Source organism: Delphinapterus leucas, chromosome 7, assembly GCF_059928025.1.
Source record: "Delphinapterus leucas isolate spDelLeu-1000000601 "Yukka" chromosome 7, BTC_Dleu_Yukka2, whole genome shotgun sequence".
Taxonomy (NCBI): Eukaryota; Metazoa; Chordata; class Mammalia; order Artiodactyla; family Monodontidae; genus Delphinapterus; species Delphinapterus leucas.
In genome coordinates, this window is record NC_143135.1 from 9102463 (window position 1) to 9122601 (window position 20139).

At 51.5% G+C, this 20139-nt stretch overlaps 3 protein-coding genes across 16 annotated transcripts; 2 read left to right on the top strand and 1 right to left on the bottom strand.

The window, feature by feature from the left end:
* Nucleotides 1-2750: 2750 nt before the first annotated feature.
* On the bottom strand, nt 2751-7009 carry GNG3 (G protein subunit gamma 3). 2 transcript variants are annotated; one of them, XM_022591745.2, is made up of 4 exons: nt 6796-7009; nt 5608-5808; nt 5122-5221; nt 2751-4845 (listed from the first exon to the last, which is right to left on the bottom strand). In XM_022591745.2, the coding sequence occupies exons 3-4, from the start codon at nt 5218-5220 to the stop codon at nt 4717-4719; spliced, it is 228 nt and encodes a 75-aa protein (XP_022447453.1). In that variant the 5' UTR covers nt 5221; nt 5608-5808; nt 6796-7009; the 3' UTR covers nt 2751-4716. The 2 variants fall into 2 exon arrangements, with proteins under 2 accessions (XP_022447453.1, XP_089770827.1); XM_089914701.1 differs by having other exon boundaries at nt 5122-5808.
* On the top strand, nt 3709-16047 carry BSCL2 (BSCL2 lipid droplet biogenesis associated, seipin). 13 transcript variants are annotated; one of them, XM_089914675.1, is made up of 13 exons: nt 3709-4374; nt 4980-5081; nt 6196-6417; nt 7910-8226; nt 10076-10157; nt 13051-13215; nt 14024-14158; nt 14346-14443; nt 14874-15015; nt 15158-15223; nt 15394-15484; nt 15580-15660; nt 15804-16047. In XM_089914675.1, the coding sequence occupies exons 2-13, from the start codon at nt 5040-5042 to the stop codon at nt 15944-15946; spliced, it is 1584 nt and encodes a 527-aa protein (XP_089770801.1). In that variant the 5' UTR covers nt 3709-4374; nt 4980-5039; the 3' UTR covers nt 15947-16047. The 13 variants fall into 13 exon arrangements, with proteins under 13 accessions (XP_089770801.1, XP_089770804.1, XP_089770811.1 ...); XM_089914678.1 differs by having other exon boundaries at nt 4980-5066; XM_089914677.1 differs by having other exon boundaries at nt 3710-4374; nt 15158-15224; nt 15404-15484.
* A 699-nt stretch (nt 16048-16746) lies between these two features.
* On the top strand, nt 16747-18814 carry LRRN4CL (LRRN4 C-terminal like). The gene is made up of 2 exons (XM_022591741.2): nt 16747-16855; nt 17398-18814. The coding sequence occupies exon 2, from the start codon at nt 17403-17405 to the stop codon at nt 18093-18095; it is 693 nt and encodes a 230-aa protein (XP_022447449.1). The 5' UTR covers nt 16747-16855; nt 17398-17402; the 3' UTR covers nt 18096-18814.
* The last annotated feature ends 1325 nt before the right edge of the window (nt 18815-20139 follow it).

The following is a 20139-nucleotide window of genomic DNA, read 5'->3' on the forward strand; positions in this document are numbered from 1 at the left end:
TGTGCATGAAAGAGAGCACCCCTTCCCGACTTGCTGAAACAGGATTCCTCCTGGGGTGCCTTCCCTGTGTGTCCCAGAGAGGCCTCTAGCCAAGAGATTTCAGTCGGGAGAGTTATTGTTTTGTAACTTTACCAGCACCCTCCCAGTTCTTGACAGACAGCTTCAGGTTGCGGGTTCAAGAATACGGGTGGATTATGGGAATGCTCTTTCAATACTGAGCTTCAGTTTTCATTCACCTTCCTGCTCAGCATTGTGTCAGCCAAGAGCTTACTCAGCGAACACCACACATTGCTGCACTTCCTGGCGAGGGGAGCCCTGGGTTGTGCTACTAGAAGGTACTTCACTTCCATTTCCTTACCTGGGCAGTCCTCTATTGAAAATTTTGTGCTGAGATTTGACCTCTCTCCCCCTCTCCCACGGTTACTGCCGTGCCCAGGAGGGTGCACAGGCCCTCGTCCTGGCCCTCTAGTCGCCCTTCTGCTCCACAAGGACCTCTGACCCGAAGGCTGGAATGGGGGGCTGGTAGGCAATACGTTTGCTTGCTCAAAATGATGTCCTTTCTCTGGGCACCTGCTTTTTCTGTGGTGCCATCAAATGGATTTGTGTGTGGCAGTGGGTGAAGTGATTGCATGAATTTTTCTGTAACCCACTAACTTTTTATTATCATTAAGGGGAGTTTTTGAGACAGTTTTGCTCATAATGTCAGGGAGGTAAAAAGGAGGAGGTAGAAACTGGAGCCCAAACAGATTCCCTTAGGGCAAGATTATGTTATAACAGAAAATTGACTCTGAGGCAGAAGCTGCCACCCCTATTCAAATGTTTAGTTCTCCAGCAAATAGCATCTTTTTATAGTCTACAACACGGTTCGGGGATGCTAGGCCCTCAGGACCAGGGGGACAAAGCTTAAGCCGCTTTGGGTTTTTTTGGGGGGAGGGGAGGTACTTGCTGTTAATTTTTGACACTAGAAAGTCGTTTTTTTTAAAAAAAGCTTTTTCTAGGTGGGTGGAGAGTGAAACTGCCACGTCCTTGTCGGTTTAGTCCAAGAGATCACTCGCAACAACAGTAGATGTCTGGGTTTTGTTTCTGTCTTTTTTTATTATGAAAAAACAATGTTAAGGGGGAAAATGTGGATTAACAGGCAGGATCCCTACCCTTGTTTTCCTTAGAAGACTTGTTTAGTGTTTTATCAGACGTCTGTTGTAGTTGTAGATGGAAAAGCTTGTGAGAAAAACAAACACCACATGGAGCCTGTAAATGTTATTGCACAACCTGTAAAGCATTCTTGGAAGTGGCCAGTAAAAAAGGGTTTTACCATTTAAAAAAAATGTAACTGTGTCATTGTTTACATCTGTAACTTTTTCCTCCCTTGTTCTCATTACAACATTATGGCAAAAATGTAGGCACGGTAGCTTCCAGTTTTAGAATAAATAACCATTTGGATTGAATTCACCCTCTCTCCTGTCGCTGCACTGACTGGGTAGAGTGTGTCATTGGGGGCTTTATTTCTGATGCTGCTCCTCAAGTTGTACTGGGTTCCAACCAAGGTTGGCTTTCCTCTTTCATGGCTTTTCTCCCTTCCTATTCTGCCATGCTTTCACTTGGGAACCAGCCACACCTTCACTCGGGGTCACTCGGGGTTTGTTGGCTTACTTAAGTGCTTGCTTTTTTACTAAGAGCTTGAGCCGTTGGAGTAGAAGAAAATAAATGATAACTCATGACCTCTGTGTATTTGGCCTATACTAAAACCAGTTGGATGCTTGAAGTTAAATGTAGGGTTCCATTTAGGAGCCAGATTAAGTTTATTCGTAATTACCACTTAAGAGGAAAAGCCTACTTATTCAACAGAAGATGTTTGATGGAGATTCTTTCCTAGTGACTATGTAGAATGAGAAGGTAACTTTGACAAAAGCACTACTGCATTACTAGCATCGAACTGGTATTGATTGTAACTTCTGATAAATGGTCAAGGACTTATTAAGGCTGGGCTCCCACAGGCTTATGACATCTAGTGTTTTGAAGTAGTGGTGATACAGGTATAGTTACTGCTCTAACTCCTCCCTCTGTACATGATAGAGATTCCCACCCCAGGGGCTTACAGCTTTGGGCCCAAAGGCTATCCTTGATTTCAGTGTCTGCCCATTCTCTAGGGTATTTAAAGTTACTCAGTGTTACAGCTAATAATTTAAAATGGTTATTTATAGCTCATGCCTTGTCTGTAGTAACCTCTAGACCCCCCCCCTTTGCCCCCAGCTAGGGCTGCAGCCATTCACCCCTAATCTGATGAGTATGAAAATTGAATGTGTAGAAAAATTGAGCAGAGGTTGCTTTTTTTGTTTAATAACCTAATTATCAAGATTACATTTATTGAGCACTTCTGACTTCTTACCAAGTCTGAGCTGATGTGGGCATTTTCACTTACCCCTCTGGAATTTGCCCAACACTGTAATACCTTAGGAAAAGAGAAAGATTCTTTTAGTGCCTTCTATGCCCTGCTTGCCATTTAAGCATGTATAGTACAATCGTTGGATATCTGAATGCCTGTCATAGGCCAGACACTGACAGGATGCAGGGATTAAACAGACTTGATCCTTAGAGGAGTTTTCAACGGGCACTAAGAACTAAGCAGGCTCCTGAACAGAATGGGGGTAGGTCCCCACTTCAGGAGGGCAGCCAGGTTACTTTCCTTGGTTTCTTCCTCTCTAGGATGAGGGAATTAAATATCTCCAGGGCCTATTAGGGCTCAGGAATTCATCAACAGCGGGGAAGCTGCTATTCCTGAAGGTGCCTCAAGTTCACTGGGTACTCCTGGAGCCTGTGGAGACGTCCATAGGAAACTTAAGTTCAGTTCCTGGTAGAACCCCCTTTATTCCTTTGGTTTCCTCTTTGTCCCCCTCCCCTGCTGTCTTCCTGTGTGAAGGTGTGGGGAAGCTGGGGGGCGATGTGCTGTCTCTAATATAGGTCACCCCCTTCTGCAAGGCAGCCTCTGGCAGCCGACCCTACCCACAAGTGTATCCCAGGACAAAGCATGACCCAGGCTTGCCCCGGGAAGCATGTGTCACTGGGTAGGGGGTGGGGAATCTTGACAACCCATGAGAAGCAGACATCCTGAGACTTACTTTCTCTGCCTTGGCCCTGGTCCCACCTCCGTATGTGTCTTTCTTTCCCTTGGAAGGTAACGGCTTCTGGAAAGGTATGCTGGGGCTTTATAAACCTCCGCCAAGTTTGAGTCCGGGAGGCGCTCGTGAGACAAACCTCTGGCCGGGCAGCTTGCAGGACCACTACTAGGGGTGGTAGGCGCACCAGGGGCGGGGACACTGCTCCTGGCGGATGTGACAGAAGGGGCCTGAATGGGAAGTGGGAGAATAGCAAGCCCCAGTTCTAACAGGAAGCCCAAACTGAACAACTAAGGGCTTATCCAACTCCTAGGGAGAACAGGAAGCGACCAAGGAACAGCGCCCCGAGCCGAACGGTGCCGGGCATTGTCCTCACACTTCTGTTTCCGCTCCAAGGGAGTCTCTACTAGGCAAGATAACAGAGACCTAGATTCTCTCATAAGTTCCACGCGACCGGCGCCTACTGCTGGCGTGCTTGCTGGGACCCCGTTGTCCCATGATCCTTGGCTATAGTCGCCAGTGCGCCTTCACCTGGATCGGGTGGACGTCGGCTTCCGGCCTCCGGGGTGGGTAGGAGTGGGTATCGAGTTGACGAGGGAAGGAGCAGCCATTTTGAGACAGATGAGCACGGAAGGGACCATATTGAGAACTCTGGATGCCTGGGGCCGCCATTTTAAGTATGGGCCCAGCCGAGAAGCCCTGTACGGTGAAACGCTGTGACATGCGGCGGCCATATTGGTGCGGATCCCCTTGGCGGCGGCCATCTTGAACGGAGACCTGCTGTGGGCGTCGCCATCTTAGAAGTAAAACGGCCTCTTCCCAGGAACTGGAACCAAGCTCCTCCCTTCTCACTGGGTACCTCCTGTCTGCGACTGCCCTTCGGAAGCCCTCCCTAAGTCCACCCCGTTAGGTCTGTTTTCATTTTCACTTGTCTTCATTGCACTCGTGTGTGTGTGTGTGTGTGTGTGTGTGTGCTCTCCGTAGCCTCTGAGTGTCTGTCTGTAACTTAATTCTTCCACTTGAGACGTTCTCTCATGCCCGCCATCTACCCTAACCCGGTGGATCTCCGATCCTAGACAATGTCTAACCCGCTTTGACTGGCCCTGTTCCCTGGTTATGGCAAGCTTTTCCACCTGCCGCATCCACACCCAAATCTATTGACTGATGATCCTATCCCCCAAGAACGGTAACACAGGAACTGTCCTCTGAGACTCTGGATGACTTTATTCTTCAAATGGCTTTACACTTCCAATAGTTCCAGGTGAGACTGAGAGCAAGCACCCAGCCCATCCCTCTCTCCATTGTCTGAGCGGGTCACAGAGGGAAGCGGGCAGGACGCTGGCGCAGAGTCTGACAGCCCTTCTGTGGGTGGAGCTAAGGGTACCCCAAGTCACGGGGTGCTTTGGGTCCGCCTCAGTGGGCGAGGAAATGGGGTCGGCAGATAGGTGAGGGAGGACCTTGTGCTTCAGCTAACCTCACAGGGTTGGGAAAGGGCTACGGATGGGATGCAGGGACCCTAGTGGGCTCACCACAGTTCCTGACATAAGTGAGGAAGGGCCCGGGAGAGGGAAAGGTGAAGAGTTGTCAGGAGGGACAGGGCAGCTCAGAGGAGGGCACAGAAGAATTTCTTCTCCCGGAAAGGGTTCTCCGAAGTGGGCACAGGGGTGATGAGGGGATCCTCACAGGCGTGGGCATCACAATAAGTCATCAGGTCTGCTGCTGCCTTGGACACCTGGGGCACAGCCAGGAGGGGGAACTGTTAGCCAGAAACCCTGAAATGGACTGCAGCCGCCCTCCCCAAATGGAAAATCTTTTGCCATCTCTAGGGCTCCTTAAGACAGTCTTCTCTTCCTTCATCACCCACAGAGACCTGGGGCCAGCTCTCCTTACAGATCCCAAGACGACTCCTGTGATCTCACGGAGTCAATGAAAGAAAGCATCTCTTATCCTGAGGTTTGGGAACCTACGGTACAGGCTGCCAACTACTGGGATCCAGGGCCCCACCCACCTTTATCCGGCACAAGCTGGCTTCAATCTTAAGCTGTTCCACCATCTTGCGGGCTTGCCCAATACTCATAGTGCTGTTCACAGGGGTCTCCCCTTTCATCCTGGAGAAGAGAGCTCAGAGCATGATAGGGGGCCCTGCACAATCTCAGCTGAAGGCCCCCCTCTGTGCTTACTCCTCATCAACCTTTACAAGGGCGGGTCATATGCCCGAATATTTTACTCCCCTCTTATCCCCAACCTCCGTGGTCTTTCCCATTCCTGTCTTCCTCAGCTAAGGAAATGGAGAAGCGGGATGAGATGCTCCCCAAACTCCTACATGGCCTGGGCCACAGATCATTAAACATATAAATGATTTAAGGCTTCCGAGCCCTCAAGTTATGTGTGTTCCCAGCTCTGAAAAGCACAACTAGAAAGAGGCCCGCCCTAATGAACCCCCACCTGCCCCCTTGAGCCCCAAAGGGAGAAAAGCAGGATGCTCGCTACTCACCTGAGGCCACGGGCAGCGACAGTCCTGGGGAGAAGGATCGTGGTGTGCACCAAAACCTTCTGCCTGAGATGGGTGCCCCACCTTGCAGGGAGTTGCAGCTGAGAGTATCTGACGCAGCAGCACAAGGCCACTGGGGAGGGTCAAGTCAGAGGCCAGTGGAGGGCTGGTCCCAGTTTTTGCAGCTCCAGCACTGGCTGTTACCTGAAAGATGAAGGATGCTAGAAGGAGCTGCTCAGATCCTGGCACATACCAACTGTTTGGCCAGTGGGGGAGCCTGGCTGCTGCCTGCAGCCCCTGTGCACGCCCCCACTGTTACTGTCTCACTACCTGCCCCTCCCGCATTGCAGGCATTCAGAGTCTGGGCTAGAGACCTCCCCAAAGGAGCTGGAAGTAGCTGAGTCCCAGGTAGATTCCCCCCTCAAATGGGGTGGTCTGGACCTGTGACAGCCCCTGCAGTGGAGTCAGTACTGACTGCGTGAGACCCTGCTCATTTGAAAATCTGACATCAGCTGGGCAGTCGCCCCCTCCATCCCTCCTCCCTCTACTCTGACACAGCATTTAACACCTGAATCTTCACTTCTCTCCCAGGGACCCTCCATTCCCCATATCCTGGAAAATGTGATGAGCTACAGGTATCAGCTTCTAGATCACCACTTTAACGTTCTAGCTACAAGTACTCGAGCAGAAGATCCAGGGGCAGCGAGGTCCATCAGGAAGATATCTAAAGAAATGGCAGACCAAAGAGAAGAAGGAGCAGCTGGGGAAAGAGAGGCATGCAGAGATCAGATCAAAGAATCGGACAAAGACGAGGTAGAGGGGAGAGTCGGTGGGTGTTTCTGGAAATAGATGGGCTTCCTGGGTGTGTGTGTGTATTGGCTTGAGATTGCCTCCCATGTCTGCAGTGTTGTGCTTGGTGCTGTGAGATGTACGCAAAGATGTACACAACACTGATCCTTCTGAGGGATCTTATTTGGGGTGAATAGACATATACAAAATAGAAAGTGCCACCCGCCAAAACCTAGTCTAGATAATGCGCTGTGGGGACTCTGAGGGAAAGTCTAGTTAGGGTCGGAGGAGGTCGATCACGCATCGTAAAAGCTGGAGACAAAACACGGGCCTGAAATGCTACCGCTCTTGTGAATAGGGGACAGCCAGCCCGCTGGCGCAACGCGCAAGATGCACAGGTACCCGCAGATTGCAACGTTCTCGGGGCGAATGCTCTCTGCCTTGGAAACCCACAGACCCACGGAGCTGTGGGCAATGAAAATCAGCGCCAGCTGGATGCCCGCCTCTCCCCCTCTTCGGGGGTTAAATGGCGGATAGTGAAGGTGTGGGCGGAGGGCCGTGATTGCGGCCTCGAGGGGCGGGCTGAGGGATCCTGCTGACTCATATCTGGAGCATATCTTGGGGCCTGGAGGGAGGCGCCTGTCCCCTTTGGTTTTGGTATCCGGAGGGTAACGGATCGCAGGAACGGACAGCGCCGGCGCGAAGAGGTAGGAACTTGGCGGCCCGGAAGGCCCCGCCCCCTGTGCCGGGCCCCGCCCCAGACGAGCCCCGCCCCCAGTGCTATAAAGGGGGGCCGGCGAAAGGGGGAGGGACTTCCCCGGGAGGCGGAAGTGCCTTCTCGCGGTTGCCTGGGCAGTGCGCGGCTGGTGAGTCTGCATCCCTGTGGCGGCCCGCTGGTAGGTTTCTGTGTTGCTGCGGTTGGGTGGGGGCTCCGGGCGCCGCGCCCACCGCCGAGCCAGAGGGAGCTGGCGGGGAGCGGCCGTTGGCTGTAGGACGCCCTGCCTGGAGTGGGACGCGGCCCTGTCTGAGAGCGACTGCAGCTCCAGGAGGAGAGGAGAAGCTCCGTAGGGAATTGTGGCTGCGCTGAGGTTGCTGGCTTTGAGTCCGGCTGTGCGACCTTAGGCAAGTCGCGCGTGCTCTCCGTGCAGCCACCTCGCAGTGTGGAATCGTGTCATCGTGTGTGTAAAACCGCCTTGGAAGAATTTTAAGGTGCTTATCCTCTGTATGTTACGTATTACTATGAATGCCTGTCAAGGTGGTTGTCCCAGAATCAGGTGACCCGAGGATGGGTTCAGCTGAGGAACTCTAGCACAGGTGGTGGAGAGAGCACAGTGGAGGAAAGGAAGGGATAATTGGCTGAGAAACGCAGTCAATTGGAGAAAGGCCATATGAAACAAAGACTTTGCTATGTCTTGCTATCCCTGGTTCCTCAAAGCCAGTCCGGTAAGCTTGTCCTTTTTGTCCCCACCTCCCCCGTGAAAAGAGCCATTCCTTCCCCTTCTCTGTCTTTTTCCAGGAACCACCAGCTGCTTCATCCCATGGCCAGGGGTGGCGTCCAGGTGGCAGAGCACCTAGGAACTCAAGGCCTGAACCCGGGGCCAGACCCCCTGCACTCCCCATCATGGTCAATGACCCACCAGTACCTGCCTTACTGTGGGCCCAGGAGATGGGCAACGTCCTGGCAGGCCGTGCCCGCAAGCTGCTATTGCAGTTTGGGGTGCTCTTCTGTACCATCCTACTCCTGCTCTGGGTGTCTGTCTTCCTCTATGGCTCCTTCTACTACTCCTACATGCCGACAGTCAGCCACCTCAGCCCCGTGCATTTCTACTACAGGTGAGAGGGGTCTTCTATCAAAGTAGAGGAATCCAGTGAGAGAATTGCTGCAAGGACCCTTGGAGCTTATTCAGGTCAACCCCCTTATTTACGGAGGAGGACACTTGAGCCCAGTGTGCTTATACTGATTTCTTTCACAGCCCAAGGTTGGAGCAGGTCTGGGCTTGTAGGGCTCTAGGGTCCTAGTCCTGTCTCTGGTTACTGGAATCTGGTTAAAAAGAAGAAAAAAAAAATCCCTCTCCTAGATTGTCATTATGAGGGTCAGTTCAATTTAGGCTGGATCAGACCTCTCTCAGGGCCACTGTAGACTTTTGAGCCAACCCAACCCCTTGGGTCATCTCAGAACTAATCTGGCCTTCAGTAGAGGAGGTATTAGGAAAGCAGTAGTTTGCCTTTTACATGACTTCTTCCCACTCCCGGATAGTCTGCTGCAAGAGAATTTATGGAAACACAGGGTGTCTGGGTGCATAAACTCCCAGAGTCCTACTTCCCTACTTCTTGCCTGGGGCCTCAATTCCTTCCCATTTTACAGACCCTGCCAAATTCCCTCCCCTTCTTTTTAATTTTATTTTTATTTTTTTTTGCGGTACGCGGGCCTCTCACCGTTGTGGCCTCTCCCGTTGCGGAGCACAGGCTCTGGACGCGCAGGCTCAGCAGCCATGGCTCATGGGCCCAGCCACTCCGCGGCATGTGGGATCTTCCCGGACCGGGGCACGAACCCGCGTCCCCTGCATTGGCAGGCGGACTCTTAACCACTGCGCCACCAGGGAAGCCCGTCTCCCCTTCTTTTAACAATGAGCACAGGACCAATCAAGAGGTGCTGACAAGGGCAGTATTATCAGTGGTCCAAAGTTGTTTTTTTTTTTCCCCTGTCCTGAGTCCGTGGTCATGAGCTGTAATTTCTAAGGCAGAGCTGCTTAAACTTTTATTTATTTTATTTTATTAATTAATTTATTTATTGGCTGCATTGGGTCTTCCGTTGCTGTGTGCTGGCTTTCTCTAGTTGCAGCGAGCGGGGGCCACTCTTTGTTGCGGTGCGAGGGCTTTTCACTGCAGTGGCTTCTCTTGTTGTGGAGCACAGGATCTAGTCACGCAAGCCTCAGTAGTTGTGGCACACGGGCTTCAGTAGTTGTGGCTCACAGGCTCAAGAGCGCAGGCTCAGGAGTTGTGGCACACGGGCTCAGCTGCTCCGCGGCATGTGGGATCCTCCCGGACCAGGGCTCGAACCCGTGTCCCCTGCATTAGCAGGCGGACTCCTAACCACTGCTCCACCAGGGAAGCCCTGCTTAAACTTTTAAGAGGCATGATGGCCTGGCCCCTGGCCCAGGTTCAGCTTATGAAAGCTATGGCCCTTCCTGCCATAAAAACCTATATATATGCCCATGTGCAATTTTGCCTACAATTCAAAGGGTTCGTGAGCCTCTTAAAGATCATCTGTGGATCCCTTTGGAGGAGTTTTCTCAAACTAGGCCCCAGACCAGAATTCCTAAATCAGAATTTGGAGGAGTGGGACCCAGGGATTTGCATTTTTATCAGCTCCCCAGGTGAGTCTTTAGAAAGACTTAAGTCCGAAACTATTCAACTAAGTGTCCATAGGTTCCCATTTAAGAATGTCTGCTCTAATGAAAGGAAATAAATGGAAGTAGCAGGAAGAGAATTAAAGACTCAATCTGTTGTCTTGAATCTCCTGGCTGCATTTCTTCTCCATCTGTCTCTATAACAGAGAAGCGTGCCCATTCTGGGAGAAGGGATGGGGGATAGGAAAGGGAGCCCTAGGGGCCAAGGAGGTGTGTGGACAAGTAAGGCAGACTCTATAACTTAGCAGAGTATCATCCCCATTCTCATTTAGGACCGACTGTGATTCCTCCGCCTCCTTACTCTGCTCCTTCCCTGTTGCCAATGTCTCACTGGCTAAGGGTGGACGTGATCGGGTGAGTATGGGAGCTGAAGAGAGGTTTCATTAGGGCTTTGATGACTTGAAACAGGAAGGCTTGAGGAAGACCTGGATGTCAGGGACCGAGTAATAGAGACTAAAAGGAAGGCTTTCAGGGAAAAGGGAGGTTAAAGAAAAATTAAAGTCCAAATGAATTGTGTGGATTATTCTTTCCTCCTTCTTAAATTGTTTCAGCCAGGCCATATCTACTAAATGAGGTGTATTTTAGATCTAAATGAACCTAAATTAACAGATCAGCTATCTCACAGAACTAGGATGGGATCCACCCAAGAGTTTTGAAAGTATGTTAAATTATGAAACCGTTGACAGATATGTGTAAACTGCCATTACAAAGGGCACTGTGCCAGAGGACTGGCCAAATGCCAGTATACCTTCAACAAACCTGGAAACCCTGGGGAATGCAGAATGGGAATGCATCCTTCTCTGTTAGGCAAGCTGCTGGAGGCTCTGAAAAAGGGTAGGATCCCAGAACACTTCAGAAGGATCCTGGAGGATCAGGAGCGTTTCTGATCACCAGAGTTTTCTGAGTTGTCAGCAATGTAATAAGAAGTCATCAGAAATCAGACTTATTAAGAGTTTAAATACCATTTGAAAATGATTTTTCGAAAATTGTACTTGGGAGGATACTGACCTAAAGATAAACACAGGATAGAAATAAATGGTCACCCTGAAGGGAGGAGTGTAAGCTGTAGAGTCTGGGGCCCCCTGGGGTTGACCATACAAATAACCTGGGAGACTGTGTGTCCTGTATCCTGTGACATCTTCCAGTTTACTGCCAGGGTAACACTATCCAGAAAGCTTACCAGGTGGGATGAGTGGATCCCAAATGGAGATTTCAAAGTGGTGAAGTGGGGAAGGGAATTCCCTGGCGGTCCAGTCGTTAGGACTCCACACTTTGACTGCCGAGAGTCCAGGTTCAATCCCTGGGGCAGCTTCACAGTGTGGCCAAAAAAAAAAAAAAAAAAACTGGTGAAGTGGAATGTTGGGCATTGTAAGACAGGATTATCATTTTAGTTCTGCTACTCAGGAAAGTAACTTGGAGATTATTATAGAATGTTCTGTAAAAACATTGGTTCAATGTGTTTTTGTGGCTTAATAATAATAATAAATGGAATATATTGAGAGGGGAATAGAAACAAAGCCACAGTACGTTTGCACCTGGGATGCTGCATGCATTTGTGTGGCTGCCCATTGTAGATCATAATGGTTGGTGACGCGAGGAGCCTAAAACAATCGGGTACCAGGCTGCTGGATGAGGAAGGAATGGAAGGATGAAGGGTGAGGCCCGAGTCCCTGATAATTAAAGCAGATTGATCATTTCATTCATTTCTAGTGAGCATTTTTGAATGAATGCATGAAATAATGGGTCTTCTCCGTGTGTAACACCTTGTTTAGAAATAGAAGATGTGGTCCTGCTTTCAAGGAGCTCACAGGATTGACAGAAATCTATACATTGCATTAAGTAGCAAAGATGCAGATTCTGCATTTCAGAAGAATTTGTGAAGAATTAGACAGGTGTGAGACTATGGAGATGGTGAGGCTCAAAGTGGGCCTTTTAAGGAAGGGTGAATGCTGCGTGGGAATGGAGGAGAGGGAGAACCCGCCCATCAGGCAGACAAATGCGAACAAAGGCAGGACTCATTCACAAGATTCTGGTGTTAGATTTTGTGGATGCCCTTGGAGGAGATGACATAATTCCTGGTTTAAAAAGAAAAAAATATATATATATAAATCTTTATTGAGGTATAATTCACATAGTGTACAAGTCACCCTTCAAAATGTACAGTTCAGTCGTTTTTAGTATATTCAGAGATGAGCAACCATCACCACAATCAATTTTAGAACATTTTCATCACCGCAGAAAGAAACCCATACCCACTACCTAGCAGTCACTCCCCATTTCCGGCCTGCCCACTCAGAGAACTACCTATTTTAATGTTTCAAAGAATTCAGTGAAGCAACTGGCTTAGATTCATCTGGCCTCTACAGGCGGGTAGGAATCTCATGGAATCCATTTTTGTCAAGACGTAATTCAGACCGAAAATAAGAATCTGTATAAAGAAAGACTTCGATCAGTGTTTTTTCACCTATTACCCTACGGATAAAATGCTCAAAGTACCCTCATAGCCATATCTAGATTTTGGAGCTAGTACACTATTAGGGTTAGGGGAAAGTTTTTTTCAACTTTTTTTTTTTTTTTAATCCACTCCCTCTTTGGTTAAAACCAGAAGCTTTACCATCACTCCTGTCATCCTTATGTATCACCCTAAGGGGGTCATGCATAGGACAAGCATAGCTGAATATAGGATTAGAGGAATATAGGAACAGTCAGGAAAAACTAGGGTATGTTTGGTGGCACATCTTTAACCTTTTGAGGTTAATCCCAGTGAAGAAGACTTCCTGTGTGAGTCTCAGGGTTCTACCAACAGAACCAAGATAAAGGACTCAGAATGACGTAAGATGGTCTTGAGTGACAATGACTGTGTGACAGCTGGCTAGGGAGATGGTGAGCACTTCTGGCACTCCGTTAATTAATAATGTAAGTGAAGGTAGGCTGGGTCCGGGGGGATGGCCTCACGGGGACAGAGAGACCTGAGTCACAGATGGCCCAGTTGGCAACATGACGGTTCACTTTTGGAAGAGAAATGTGACACAGCCTTTCTCGAATAGAGTGATTCAGTAGAGCAGACAGGATACTGAAGATCTCAGAAGTGGGAGGGATCCAGCCACCAGAAGGGGGCAGCACTTTCTTGGGACCAGAGAGATTGAGAGGCCTGTTTTGAGAGCGGAGGGTTGTGGCAGAGTGTTTCGAGGGGAAGGGGGGGAGGTGGCACAGGGGCAGCGCAATTAAAAAAAATTTTTTTTGAAAGAGATGGGGCTACCTTGGGCAGGTGCTGATGTATGGACAGCCGTACCGCATTACCTTAGAGCTTGAGCTGCCAGAGTCTCCTGTGAATCAAGATTTGGGCATGTTCTTGGTCACCATTTCATGCTACACCAGAGGCGGCCGAATCATCTCCACCTCTTCACGCTCCGTGAGTGTTCATTCCTGGCCTGTCTAGGAGGGTGTGGAGAATGATGACAGATGTCAGAGTATCTGGGTAGGGCTTCAGGAGAAAACATCCCAGCTCTGAAGTCACAGACACATCAGGATAGGCAAGAGGTGTCAGTTTACCACACCAGACAGACACCCCCTAACATCTGATGAGCATGGCCAGCTTTGGGGTAAAGTCTGAAGAGTAGAGCCACCCTGAAAACGGGGGCTTCTATGGAGCCAGGCAAGCCTGGCCTCGAATCCTCACTCAGAAACATGCTAGCTGAGGGGCAATTTACTTAACCCCTTAGTTATGAAGTACTATAAGTGAATATAGTAGTAACTCCCTCATAACAAGACTAGTTTGGATTCAATGAGGAAATAATGGGTGTTCAGTAAATGTTAGACTCCATTCTTAATTATCAACAGAACCATATCATGAAGCAAATCCCTGAATGTCCACATGGGGGAAAAAGCTTCACATGGTACACTGGAACATACAGTCTGTTCTGGATTATAGAACCATTTGGGGGGAAGGTAGATCAGAGACAGTGTGGGGCTTCACCTAGGAGGGTTTCTTAGAAAAGGGGGCTTTGTTGTATTGGAATAGAGACACGTGGCCGGCTAGGGCAGGGCAGGGATGTCATTCAAGTGTTTGCGACGGTTGGGTCAAGACTTGGGTTTTGGGGGCATGGTAGGAAGTTAAAGTGAGGGAGCAGGGACCGGGGAAGCAGCAGCCTTGCTAGCCTGCTCAGGGGTGGTGGAGGGGCGGGCAGCCGTCCCCAGCCTCTCCCTCCTGGCCCTGGCAGGTGATGCTGCATTACCGTTCAAACCTGCTCCAGATGCTTGACACACTGGTCTTCTCTAGCCTCCTGCTGTTTGGCTTTGCAGAGCAGAAGCAGGTCCTGGAGGTGGAGCTGTACCCAGAATACAGGGAGAACTCGGTAAGAGGGGAAGGAGGACTAGGACACAGCCCTCCCCACAAGCCCAGGATTTTACCTGAGGAGCTTCTGGGCTCGGTCAGGAGGGACAGCAGTAGAGGCCGGAAGCGGGCCTCAGGTTGGCCTGGTAAGAGTGACAGCGGCAGGATCCCGGCCTGATGGGCTGCCACCACTGCCCACCCGCCCGCAGTATGTGCCGACCACCGGAGCCGTTATCGAGATCCACAGCAAGCGCGTCCAGCTGTACGGGGCCTACCTCCGCATCCACGCCCACTTCACTGGGCTCAGGTGGGGAAGCGCCGCCGTGACCTGGGCAGCTCTCGTGGGGCCGTCCTTAAGTGAAGAGGGTCCTAAGCAGAGGCGCCGGCTTTTACGGGTTTTACTTAGGCCGCAGACTCTCAACCCTGGCTGCATGTCAGCATATCAGGTCCCTGGGGAACTTTAAAAAGACACTGATGCCTGGGCCCCACCCCAAGACCAGGATTTGTTAGGGTCATACCAGGCCGTCAGACCTTTTGAAAGCACCCCAGGGAAAGGTCATGTGCAGTCAGTGTCGAGAACTGCTCTCTTGAACACGTCGGCTCAGTGGGCGGGAGGCAGGGGATGCAGCCCAGCTCTAGCCAAACTGGTGAATCGCCCTAGAAGTTATTTCTGGGAAATGAGAAGGCTGGTACTCCCTGGTAGCTGCTCCTCCCCTCCTGTCTGCTTCCTGCTTCAGGTACCTGCTGTACAACTTCCCGATGACCTGCGCCTTCGTTGGTGTTGCCAGCAACTTCACCTTCCTCAGCGTCATCGTGCTCTTCAGCTACATGCAGTGGGTGTGGCGGGGCATCTGGCCCCGACACCGCCTCTCTCTGCAGGTCGCAAAGGACCCCTTTCCTCTCCCCGTCACAATCCTTCTTTGGGGAGTGGGCAGGAGCATGTTGGGGGCTGGGGCTGAAGGGCCCTGATCACCGGTGAGGGAAGGCAGTCCTTGCTGCTCAGGAGTTTCCCCCCCTACAGGTAAACATCCGAAACAGAGACAGGTCCCACAAGGAAGTCCAGCGGAGGGTCTCTGCCCATCAGCCAGGTAAAGGTGATGGCTGGGGGCTGGGTGAGGAGGCTCCTGCGCCGTCCAGTATGAGGCTTTAGGTGCTCACATACCAAGCTGAAGGTCACGGCAAAGGCTGAATGGGGTGAAGTTGGCACTGCCATCCAGGAGCAGCTGCCCTAGCCCTGCCCTGTCCTCTACCCCCTTTGGAGGCACAGGGCCGCAAGGCCGGGAGGAGTCCACTCAGCTGCCGCCCATTACAGAGGGTAGTGAGAGCCGGGCAGACCCCTCGGAGCCAGGTAAGGTGCAGCAGCCCGACCTCCTTCCGGACTCCTCTCAGCCCTCCCCTTCAGCCTCCTCCAGACTGACCTCTGCCCTCCCCCTGGGGCTGCAGAAGGCCAGCTGTCTGAGGAGGAGAAACCAGATCAACAGCCCCTGAGTGGCGAGGAGGAGCTAGAGCCCGAGGCCAGTGACGGTGAGGGGCACTCTGCAGCAGGACCTGGGTGGACTGGGGTTGGCCTGTGGCTGGGGAGAAGGCCACGTTGGGTTGGGTGGGGGCAGGAGCCCCTGGTCTGGAATTTCCCATTTGGGATTTCGTTTCTCCTTCCCCTGGCCCAGGTTCAGGCTCCTGGGAAGATGCAGCTCTGCTGACGGAGGCCAACCTGCCTGTTTCTGCCCCTGCCCTTGCCCCGGAGACCGTGGGCAGCTCTGAACCCTCCACAGGCACTGTCCGACAGCGCCCCATTTGCTCTAGTTCCTGAAGAGAATAGGGCAGAGTCCCCACACTCCAGCCCTCTCCCCCCCCCCCAATCCCTTTCCCTTTCCGGGGCTCCCCCAATAAACTCTTTTCATGCCAGCTGCCTCCCTGACTCTGAACTGGATTCAGGGCCATTTGAAAACGTGATGTTCCCCAGGCATCCCCCACCCCGATTGGAGGAGGTTGTCTTGTCAGGGGCTACCGATGGGGAAGACCTCCAGACCCTGGACTGTTTCAGGCACAGCTGTTTCCATTCATCAGCCTAGGACGTCCAAGGAGCGAAAACCTGCCCACTCCATCCACGTGACTCTCATCTCCCTCTGGGGAGGGGGATAGCATAGGGCGGGTCTGGAAAGCTGGGATACATCATTCTGGCCTCCGTACCCCTCCCTTTCTCAGTCCATTGGGAGGCAGAAGACAGGAAATGACTGCCATGGATGTGGTATGATTTTTTACTGAAACAGCATTTTGTAGCCCAGGCCCCATGCTGTCCACAGCTGTTTTTCTCTCTGATACCAGCCAGGTGGCCCCGTCCTTTGTGTTCCCCTCCTCACCCCCTCACATGACTTCAGCCTTTGGATTCTCAGCTCCTGGCAGCTTTCCACATTCCACTGCTCTTTCAGAACCCAGGCATCCTGGCCTCCAGCTGAAACCGCTGCATGTGGCTTCCCCCACCCCTGGCCCCGTGACTCAGGCCCTCTGAAGGGACCAGCCCTCTTCTTGGCACTCACTGGGGAGGGGGGCAGGGGAAGGGGGGCCAGGTGGTGACATCACAGTTGAGGGGTATAAAAGCTTTGAGCCAAAACAGAATTGAAATTGAAGACACTGAGAAAACCTGACTGCGCAGCCTGTGCTCCTGGGGACCTCTTAGGACCCCCGGCCTGCTACTCACTGCATCAAGGCCTACCCACTGGTAAGGTGCTGCCTGTGAGTCAGGGAGGTGGGGGGCAGGCAGGGACAAGGACTGACAGGTGGGGAGGGAGGGTTCCCGGGCCTCTGTGTCCCATCTCTTCTCTTTTCTCACCTCCATCTCCTTTCTGGGTTTCTGCATGTGTCACTGACTGATCGATACTTTACTTAGACGGTTTCTCTGGGTGGCAGCTGGGAACTACCGCACCTTCCTTCCCCGGGCTGCGTAAATCACTTGCTCCTCTTCTCCCCTCAGCACCCAGTTCATTCATCAGCTGTTTCTCACGCTTCATGCACTGCTGGTCGCACACTTCCCTCTGCTGGGTCAGACGACATTTTATTCTTTTTCGCCCAAAACCAAGCACATAGGCTGTTCAGAAGTTGGATGACAAAGGGGTGTATCGTCTCATTTCCACCTCTTTCCTGTTCTCCTCTCGGTCCCCGTTCGGTCGTGTTTCCCTGTCTCTAGAGCTTTTGTTGAGGGAGGGGGGCCTGCAAGGTGTGAGGGCTGGCCGGCCTTCACCCTTCCCCCTCCTTCCCTTCCAGACCCCATGCCGGGAAATCCCCGCCTTCTGTGGCTCCTGGCTGTCACCTTCTCCTTGGTTCCCAGAGCGCAGCCCTTGGCGGGAGACGCGGAAGAAGAGGAGCAAAATGAGACACCTCTGCCGGCTGTCCCCTGCGACTACGACCGCTGCCGCCACCTGCAGGTGCCCTGCCAGGAGCTGCAGAGGGCCGGCCCGACGACGTGCCTGTGCCCCGGCCTCTCCAGCGCCACGCAGCCGCCCGACCCGCCACGCCTGGGGGAAGTGCGCATGGAGGCCGAGGCGGGCCGCGCCGTGGTGCACTGGTGCGCCCCCTTCTCCCCGGTCCACCAGTACTGGCTGCTGCTTTGGGAAGGCGCCGGGGCTCCGCAGAAGGGGCCCCCCCTCAACTCGACGGTCCGCCGAGCGGAGCTGAAGGGCCTGAAGCCCGGGGGCGCATACGTCGTCTGCGTGGTGGCCGCCAACGCGGCCGGGGAGAGCAGCGTGCCCGGGGCCGAGGGCCTCGACGGCGCGGGCGGCCCCGCCTTCGGGCCCTGCGGCCGGCTGACTGTGCTGCCGAGGCCACTCACGCTGCTGCACGGGGCCGTGGGCGTGGGCTCGGCGCTGGCCCTGCTCAGCTGCTCCGCCCTGGTCTGGCACTTCTGCCTGCGCGAGCGCTGGGGCTGCCCCCGCCGAGGCCGCCCGAGCGGCGCGGGACTCTGAGGCCGCCCGGGGGCCTCTCCGGCCAAGCTAAGCCCGGCGCCGCTCCGGGGGAGGTGGCGGCCCCCGACAGACGGCGGGATGGAAGGCCGGGCGCTGGGCCCCCACTGAGTCGGTTCAGGCCCCAGACTTTCCACTCTGCCCCGAGCTTAGGTTTAGGAGTAGAGGAGGTCAGCAAATTTTTTCTTAAGGGACCAGAATAATTTAGGCTTTGTGGTTCCAGGGGATAAAATCGAAGATATCATGTAGTTCTTACACAACCATGTAACCATTTAAAAATGTAAACATCATTCTTAGCTCTTGGGACTTACAAGTCAGGCCCTGGCCAGATTCGGCCCGTTGGCTACGGTTAGTCTACGTCTGTCGTGCAGCCTCAAAAGGGCCCTGCCACTATGGGTGGCTTCCGTGGGGTTTTGAGAATAAGCTGCTGCGGTATGGGAGTTTGGGGCTAGAGACCACTCCTTCTCCTTCTGCCTTTTTGTTTAGATAGTGAGGATGCGCGCTGAGTTAGAATCTGCCTGTGTCTGAGGCGGGTGGAAATAAATGACTGACATGGGGTGGAGAAGAGAAGGACTGCCCAAGCTGCTGTCTGGGACAAGCTTGCGGTTTTGGTAGTAAAATTATAATAATAATAATACAATAATAGCAAAGGATTCCCCCTCCCCCATTTGTGTTTATTGTATATTCACTGTAACAACATTAAAGGAGATGTAAAAGGAAAACATTTTCAATTTTCATGATCCTTTTCAGTTCCTCGTCCACACACCGATTTTTCGGAGTAGTATACATACTTTCGAGTTATTTTTAAATTAACTGGATGTAGAAAAGTCGAAGTTGCTACACAGTTTATTCCTCACTTTTACTGATCTTATAACCTTTTCTCAAATTATAAAAGTAACGCATACAAATTTCTGTACTGAAGAGGGTGAGATGAAAGTTCCCCTCCTCCTCAAGAGGTAGTTGCCTGTAGCAGAGCAAATTTTTCTCTAAGCAATGCAAATATATTTTTTTCATTCAATATATTATGGACAATGTTCCATGTTGGTAAATCACAGCCTCCTTAGTTATGTGAAAGGCATAACTTTCCACTGGAGGATGCTCCTTAACTGGCAGTAGCCTTGGCTCTTTGTTAGAACATTTGTCTTCAGCGTTTGCTATGGACATCCTTGTTTGTTTGTGTATCCTCACATGTTTGTGTACTTCCATAGGGTACTTACTTGGAAGTAGGTGAGAGAGGTAGTACTATACAATTTAATCATTCTTCTATTATTGGAACTCTAGAATAAATTTAGAACACATTTGTTATTTTGAATACACTCACCACATTGCCATGAATACTGTGTCTTTTTAATCTGATTCCTGTATTTCTCAGCATTTATTCATTTACAAATAATGAGGGCCTACTACCTCACTTTTTTGTTGTTTTTTTTCCCCGTACTTTTTCTTCCCTACTGTCTTACTATTAAAGACGCGCTTTACATGCTTTCGTACTTAATCTCTATCACAGTCGTTCTAAGAGATGGTGTCACCTTTTCACAGATGAGAAGTTTGAGGTTCTAAATGGTTTGAAGCTATTCAGTACAAATAAGGAGGTGAGTTAGGACTTCTCGACGCAAGTTGCCCGACTCCATAGCTGATGATCATTCCACCGCAGAGAGGCAGCACAGCCCAGCCGTTCCAGCACGCACACTGCATGGGTTCGAATCCTAGCTCTGCGACCTTCGGTAAATTATCTCATCTTTCTGTGTCTGTTTCCTGTGACTAATAATAGTATCCACATCACATGGATTGTTGTGATGATTAAATATGAATTAACCGTATAAAATCCTCCAGTGCATATATTATCAATATCAGCAACTTATTATTATTCTGCCTCCTAAAAAACATTTAAAGTGAGCTTTAACTTAAGGGACCCAACAGCCTAGGTAGTGGCGGCAGGCTAAGTAATCGACAAGACTACACACCAGGGGGACAAATGCTAATGGAGTAAATACCGGGGCTGGGAGATGGAGAGGGGGTGGTCAAGGCAGGCTTCCCTTAGAAAGCA